Source organism: Pygoscelis adeliae, unplaced genomic scaffold (assembly GCF_000699105.1).
Source record: "Pygoscelis adeliae isolate BGI_AS28 unplaced genomic scaffold, ASM69910v1 Scaffold404, whole genome shotgun sequence".
Taxonomy (NCBI): domain Eukaryota; kingdom Metazoa; phylum Chordata; class Aves; order Sphenisciformes; family Spheniscidae; genus Pygoscelis; species Pygoscelis adeliae.
This window is the reverse complement of record NW_008824598.1, coordinates 729,151-737,458: the sequence shown is the minus strand read 5'-3', so window position 1 is coordinate 737,458 and position 8,308 is coordinate 729,151. Positions and strand designations below refer to the sequence as shown.

Below are 8,308 nucleotides of genomic sequence, written 5' to 3'. Positions count from 1 at the left end.
TTCAGCTTTCCAATGTTTTTTCCACTCTCGCAGAAAATACATTTTAAAACATCCAAACAATGTCCACCCACTTGAATCTAGTAGAAATTGAAGAGATCCTTTCACTGTTAACATTCTGTTTAGAGTTACTAATACTTGAAAATAGTAGCAAGCTAACCCCTAATACGTGTATTAACATATTTGGTTTTTAAAATATTTTTTTACAAGGATTTTTGCTGTTATTCTCATTGGAGGGAAAATACAGAATTCTTGCAAATTCAGTACTATGTCCTTCCAGCACCTCAATATACACATTTTTTTTTTCTAATTTTTTAAAGCACTGTGGCTTTGTAAAAAAACTATGCTAAATCAGATTAAGTATTAGTTTTCTCAATTTTGTATATTTTAAGTGTGGGCTTGTCCTACTCTAAATTTTCAATTAGTTATATTCTCTATCTTCTGAGGACGTATAATATGCTGTTTCCACCTTATGCCAAGAAGGAATTCTTTTCTTCCCCCCCTCCCCCAACAGATTTGATTGGCATCTGCATAGACCTTTTATAATTAAAAAAATAAGATTTACAGGATTGTACAGCAAATTTTGAAGAAATAAAGATAAAATCATTAATGACAAGTGATTCTTTGTGCAACTGCATTCATCCGTTTTCAAAACTGAGCTTTCTTAGAGCTCAAAATGAAATCCAAATTCCATTAAGTAACACCAATTCTGCTACTGAATTTAATGGAACCAGGAAATCTTACCAACCTCTAGTCTAGCATAAAATAACAGTATATGAGCTGGGACTTTCCACAGAGGAAAGCAGCATTACCTTCACCAGCTAACTGGTAAGAAATTGCCGCCTCCTCATGTTTTGCAGCTTTGGCATTTCTATGCACAGCAGCTCTTCAGCACACAAGTTTTGTAATCTTTCTGCCCATGTCTCATCAATCCAAACTCTTCCTCTAGTAAAATGGCAAGAATTGCACTGAATCAAGATCCTTCACAGCTGGATTTTTCAACTTCAAAGAATGGGAAAACATGAAGAATTTTGCTTTCAGTACAGCCAAAGGCACAGCATAAAAACCCAACATCATTGAAGGTGCAGATGTTTCACTATGTACTTAAAACTACCTAAAACTTACTTGGGTATTCCAAGTTTGAGGTTTTCCAGTTAGTGTTCTTTCAAATTCAGAAAATAGGAAGAGTAAGGAACATTACATTAATGGACAAGGCCCTCCAAATCTGACACATACATCTAGCTGATCACAGAATTTCATATTACAATTGCAAAGCATGTTAGAATTCTGCCATTGATGGTTATGTTCAAATAATTGTTACAGCACTTTCTTACTCCATCTGTGACAACAATTTTGAAAGTTTTTTGTTTGGAAATTCAAATGATTAAATATAAACTGATGCAAGAAAAACCCCAAGAGCTTTAAAGCTACTCAGTTAGCCAAATCATCACTGGTTTAATAGTTCTAGCTCATGCTATTACAATGGAGAAAACAATGTAACAATTAGCAATGTCTAATTCTCATCTATCAAAATTGAGAGAATATTTGACGTGCTTGAGTTCTCCCTTGATGTACTCCTAAAGTAACCTCCTGCTAGTGGAACATGAAGACAGGTTAAATGAGACAGAATCTGACTCCATGAGCAAAATTAGCAAAGGCACATTGATAAGGTGCCCTTCACTATTTGCTGTTATCACGCTTAATATAACAGTGCCTAGAATTGCAGTTACACAGATGGGTTTTACTTATGAGAAGTTGCGCTTTGGAAACAGCAGGGATATTTTGGATGATGGTACACCTACCTGGTCACTGCAAAAGAAAGGACATGCGCGCTCTGTGTCTTTAGATAAACATGTCCAGTTGCAGTTTCAGCATTTTTTGTTAACATAACACTAGTAATATTATACTATCTTAATCACTAAGTAATGACAAGTACTGTGAAAAATAACTGCAAAATAACTCATAGGCTTTTGTTTACTGAATGGCTCAAAACAAAGCGAAGTATTCATGCCTGTTAACTGCTTCTCTTAACTTGTTTCACCCCAGGTGATTCTGTAGCAGCATGTCCTTGAAGGATAATATGAGATCCCCCATGAAGCATACTCATCTCATGGCTGAACAAGTCCAGAATGATGTCTTAAATAAAAAATTTGGTCTTCCTTCCCCCATCTCTTTAAAGTATTCTTTATATTAGCCCTTCCACGAAGAAAATAGAAAACATATCGCTCAGTATATGCAGGATCTGTATTTTTGTCTATTATAAAAGTGTTACTTCAGACTCAGTATGGTATTATTTGTGAGTCATCATAGCCAGATTATGGGGAAGAGAGAGGAGAATCATAGAGATATGCGCACTTATCTGAAATTAAATACTGAGACACATTAACATTTCGGAAAGAGAAGAGACTGGTGGAAAGGAGCTTAAAACATTTCTAAAAGAAAATGATTTCTTCCGATGGAGAATATCTTGATCTCACCTTTGGCATTTTATTTTGCTTCTGAAAAAAATCCTGCTCTCATTCACTACAACACTCCTGCCATCAGGTATGTCAGCACTTAAAACTAAAGGCTGGACTACAAAATTTACTAAGACTTAATGTTCCCAAGCTATTTGACACCCAGTTGCAAAAAAAAGTCAATTTTGATTACAGCATCTGTAAACAGTGTAATATCATGACATTTAAATTAGTAATAGGAGTAATTCTGAAATGTGTTCTCATCTATTTTTCCACGCTGCATTTTTCAAATCATGAAAGACTTTATATAAAAAGACCAACAGATTCAAGTTTACTGGCCATAAAAAAAAATCCCTTAGGAATAACAGATCTTCTTCAGGGAGTATTTGTTCCTTCAAGTAGGTTTAGTGCTGAGACAGCGTGGTAGTTAAAGCACAAACAGAGGCTGTTGATAAAGTGGCAATGCATAACAATGTTGTAATGTATTATAAAGGAGCAATTGCCTGCAGTTCATCAGCATGGATATGGCAATGAAGTTCTGCTTTACATATTCCAGGCACTAAGTATTTTGTAGCAGTGATTACAGGAGGTTCTTCTTCCCCTATAAAAGGAAAAAAGTGAGGTTCATTAATTGAAACATTGGTTTTGTATTTGGTCAATATTTTAGAAACAATGCAAAGAAAACTTATGAAAACCCTCTGGATCATGCCATACATTCATGAGGCTGAACTACTATGCTCAGTAACTCCTTATCTAAAGAATTAATACACATTTTCTCCCCAGGCAGGGCTTCTTAGAGAACACTTTATTAGTGAATGGACCTAGTAAAGGTTTGGTTGTTGGTACTTCCTAAAAATTAAACTGATTTGAACTTCAGTTGATGATGCCCAATATGATGATCTCTTTGAGAATCTTTTCTTTGCAGATCAGTAGTCTGCACATGAAGAGCACTGAAAGATAGAAAGTATTACAAATTATGTGACATGATTGTAATTCCAAAGATTAAATCAAACTGTCCTTTAAAGAAGAAAGATCTGCCTTGAGATGCTAAATGACAGAGCTCTTCACTTCTGTTCTGACCAAGTAATGGATAAAAAAAATAGGTAGCCAGAACAGAAATGGTACTGTGAATTCAGAGTAATAATTCAGACATCTCCAACTCTTAGAACAAGAATAAAAGGTAAAAAATTCTATCTACTCCTCTCATTATTAGGCGTATAAATATTAGGGCTATAAATATTTTGTATGTCTGGGACAGTAAAAAGATTTAATGGATTGCACTCTAATAGGCAGACAATGCTCAGTTCTAGACACTGTCTCCTTTGTACCCTGTACCTAATTAGAACTGTGGTTTGGGCAAGGGGAGGTTTGAGAGAGAGTTGGTCAGGGTGGTGCTTTTGGGCAGGGACAGTGAATGGGAAAGTGGCAGAAGTTATTGTGGTTTCTTCAAGTGTTGGAACATCAGTGTTAAGATCCAACTCTACCAGCTAGTGCTGTAATGTTTAACCTCTATAGCTGAAACATGTTAACAAGTAGGTATGTGACTTGAGAATTAATTACTGGAAAGACTGCCTCTTTCTTCCAGTGACTCCTTGGCAGCTGGGATACCCAGCTGACAGCTCTGTGATGGAATCAGGAGGGGAATACTGGTAAAGCATTCTTACAGAGAGGCCATAAATTTTAAACTAGCGTCTTACTTTCATTCAACACTAGAACCTTTACAGATATCATTGGTGATTTTTCCCACAAATGTGAGAAAAGGCTATGTTAGAAGATGGCAGGAAATTAAAGAATATAATATTAATTTTGAAACAATAACAGAGTATTGGTGGCTTATGCAATTAAATCAGTAAATCTCTATTTTTTCCACCTGAAAAGTTTTCAGGTTTTAGTTATTTTGTCCTATAGACTATCTAGCCTATAGATATAGATACTATACCTGTAAATCAACATCTATATTCTCTCCCCCCAAGATAATTCTGGCATCAAACATTACTTATGAATTATCTCAATAATAAAAAAAAATCCATTTAGCCAAAATAAAAGTCTAACAAATTAGCTCACTGTCAACACTCATTCAAGAAAGCAGAACAGCATACCACCATCAAAATGCAATATTCACCTGTTGTAGCTGCTTAAGGAAAATCTCAGCGAACGGCAGTTTTATCCTATGAATACAATAGCTGGAACATTTCACACTGATGTAGTTGTGATGCCAGTTCAATGTACTGTAACTAGTAAGGTCAGATCAGCTTTTTCTATAGCCTGAGGCAGTATTTACACCTTCTAACTGTAGGCGTCTAAGCTGGGTATCTATTTTGGAGAGTGTCTTCCAAGCATTTAAATTCCTCCACTGAAACCTGTTTGTTTATTCCTCCCAGCCCCATATCCAATAAGAAGCCTAACGTCATTCTGAAACGTGAGTTAACCACAGTACAGACTATATCCCTAAAGGTTCTAGTATGTGCTGGAGCAAAATGCGATGTCAGTTTTAGATTTATGGCTGTTCTGCAAGAATGCTTCACCATATCACCCTCTTGATTAAACCACACAGCTGTCAGCTGAGTATCCCAGCTGCCAAGGAGTCCCTGGAACAAAGCAGCAGTCTCTCCAATAACAGGTCAATTAATGAGAAGTGACTTATTAATAGAATTTTAGTGAAATCTTACTTAGCTAAGGATCCCCCCCCACTAAGTTAAGGAAAAGATTGATTTTTCTGAAGTTATTGAAACCTATCTTTTTTTACCATCTTTATAAAATGCTTACATTCCTCCGCAGCCTTCTATATGGCTCCTCACCTATTATCTTAAGTATTCTGAGATGGTAGAAATATGCTCACAATAACTGAATATCATTTTTAAAACACTTCTGTATCTTACCTAACCCTGATGATGAAGAAACACTTCCCGTAATGGAAGATGTTTCAATTTGGTCTGTCAATAGTCCTTCCATTAAAGGTAAAGATAATTCAGATGAAGGAACAGACGAATCGTAGATTCCAGAATCTCGAGGCGTATCTTTAAGATTTGAAGCTTTAACAACATGTAACAACGGCTGAAGAACAGAGCTGCCACCACCTTGAATGTCCTGAGTTTCTATATCTTCTCCAAGGTTTAAGTGCTGAATTATGCAGTGAGAGTCTGAATTCCCAGCTGAAATAACATTTACATCTGTTTTCACGTAAAAATCGCCATCCATCACCTGTTTATTCACTAAGTCATTTAAAACCAAACCCGAATCAAATTTTTCCATGACAGGCTCTGAGTAATGTAAAGAAGGTGGAGGGAAGGGAATAAATTGTTTCTCAAACCAGTCTGGTTCCTGATCAATGAACTGATGCATATTGCAAATGGCAACATAAAGGGACCTCCCAGATTTGCTCCTGAAATAATTCCTTTTACTAATGTTAACAGGAAACACCTCTGAATCCTGTACACTAAGATCTCTGGAGTGTAAATGTGAATACAGCTGAGGGAGATTGTCCATGAGTTTGTATTTTGTACTTAGATCCAGAATACCAGGGATGTCTCCTTCACAGGAGTAATCAAAGTAGACTGCAATAAACTTGCAGAGGTCATTTGAATTCTGCTTTGCTTGACGAAGCTTCTCTGCAACAGTCAACACAGCAAACAGAAAGAGTTCTCCTTTTCCTGCATCTTTGGTTACCCCTCTGTGTTTCCAGTTCTTTTTTTCAACGAAGTACTTCATTCCCTTGGAACACACAATGATGATAAACTGGGACTCATTTATTTTTTTAATAAGCCACTCTTTCTGACCTTCTTTACAAATTTTTAGATCTTCCCACAGATCTAGAGCCACCTGGAAAAGAACAGAACATTCTGGTTGATATTCATCATTAGATTATTAGACAGATTTGCTAACAAAATTTGAAGTAGTTATACTCAGTGAGTCAGCTTGTATTTATCCAACAATTGAGAATTAATTATGAGTTTAACTATAGCTTGTCCCTGATACAAACATAAGCTGTTTTAAAAGAGAAATAAGTATTAACTAACATAGCATTGATAGTGAACAAACTGGAATCAGTGATACTAACTATGTCAGTAGTTATTCACCAAAATAAGCAAGGCCTCACATTCATTCTAAACTTGGCTTGCGGGCTGAATATTTCACTGGGCTAAGGAAGTGGGTGAATTGGTAAGGTAAAAAGGGAAACCTTCCAGACTTTTCTTTTTTTTAAACAAGAATGCAAGTTACTATATGAACCCATTTTGCTGCTTATTTATTAAAGAAAAACATACCTAATTATATCTGTGTTACATATAAATTTATGGAATCAACAAGTAACAGTGCAAAGCCAAGTATCTGAATGTTAACTGGGGAGTTTCCTTAAAAAATAAAACCACTATGGATTTGGTACATAGCAATATTTCTCAGGTAACAAAAAGAACATAGAAAATGTGGCTGGACCAATTTTTTGGTCTACTATTTACTTATCTGATCAAATTAGATATCATCAAATGTCTTGTGTCTGCCTCAAACAATTTAACTGTTGTGTATTTGGGTCCTTAATGTGCTGAATGTAATGGAAATCCGTATTCATTTATCATCTTTTGCATATTAATGAAGTCTGATGCCAAGAATTTTCATCTCCAGATACAAACATAATTAGTGCCTATAACATCGAGTCCTTCCAGTTAGGATGCAAAACAGCAGCAGCTTATCTCTGATAAGAAAGCTCTGAAAATTTTATCGTAAGAGTTCTCTTATTTTGTACTTTGTCAAATTTTCTGAACATTCTACATGGTCTGAAATGCCTGTGTACTCCAAGATGAAGAACACAATGCTTTATCTCATGAAAGAAAGAATGAGCAGTAGAATAACAGAAAAAAACAGATGCAGAAAACTTTCATAATAGACATACATCAAAACCACTTATAGAGTCTTCTCTCAAGCATTTTTCCAGAGAACGAAGTATTTTTGCTCTGCTATATCACCCATAAAGAGCAGAAAACTTTGCCATGTCAGAAGACAGAGTAGGTGAATGCCTAGAACACAAGGACTCATGAAAACTGTTACCACACAGTCAGCTACAGGAAGAAAGTCATCATGCCTGAAATGGTCAGGCAGTTGGACTAGATGATCTATCCTATTCTATGCATGGGGAAGAGAAGTCATTTTACAGCTGCTTGGGAGATACTTTGATAAAGGTACAATGCAGGTAGTTTTTCTTTTGTCTCTGTTCTTCAAAATACTGTCTGATCTATCTGTGAGAAAGGATTTTTAGTATGGTCAAGTTATTATTTTAAACGGCTATTAAATGCCACTAGTTTTGTCTTTTATGAGAAAACATACCAATTCCATATGAAAAATACTTGTGCAACTGCTCTGTTATGCATTGAGCATCACTTTTTATACTAAACTCCACAGCTTTAATAATAACACATATTATTTCTGTATGTAGATGCTATCAATATTTTGTTATATAAATCTTAAATGATGCCTAATACCATATGTTCCATGGTACATAGTTATAGTGGTAACAGCTCACCTTAACACTATTCCAAAGAGGTATGGTGTAGCAGGGCTAAAGTACATCTCTAAAAATGGGATTCAAGTTATGTATAAAACACCTTACCTGAACTATTTTAAACATATGAATAAATTGTGAACATCCCCAAACGCATGAGGCATCGATTATGTTACTGCGTTTGGCCACTAGACGTCAGACTTGCTGTACAGTTGAAGAAACAGTTTCAGTTCATACATTTACAATCGCTGTGGCAGGATTAAAATGCAGCAAAAATAGACTAACAATTGTCTTGCCTTTTTACAGTTGAAAAGTGAAAGACTGGCCACATGTTGATTGTATTTTAGACAGTAGTCTGAGATTC

At 35.7% G+C, this 8,308-nt stretch overlaps 1 protein-coding gene across 1 annotated transcript in view; it reads right to left on the bottom strand.

The window, feature by feature from the left end:
* Positions 1 to 1,874: 1,874 nt before the first annotated feature.
* The window catches only part of IL17RD (interleukin 17 receptor D), a 52,424-nt gene continuing 45,990 nt past the window's right edge, over positions 1,875 to 8,308 (bottom strand). Inside the window, exons 12-13 of the mRNA XM_009322318.1 lie at positions 5,333 to 6,272; positions 1,875 to 3,054 (exon numbers count right to left, since the gene is read on the bottom strand). Coding sequence (XP_009320593.1) covers positions 2,939 to 3,054; positions 5,333 to 6,272 — 1,056 coding nt within the window. The 3' untranslated portion in view covers positions 1,875 to 2,938. The remainder of the gene's footprint in view (positions 3,055 to 5,332; positions 6,273 to 8,308) is intronic.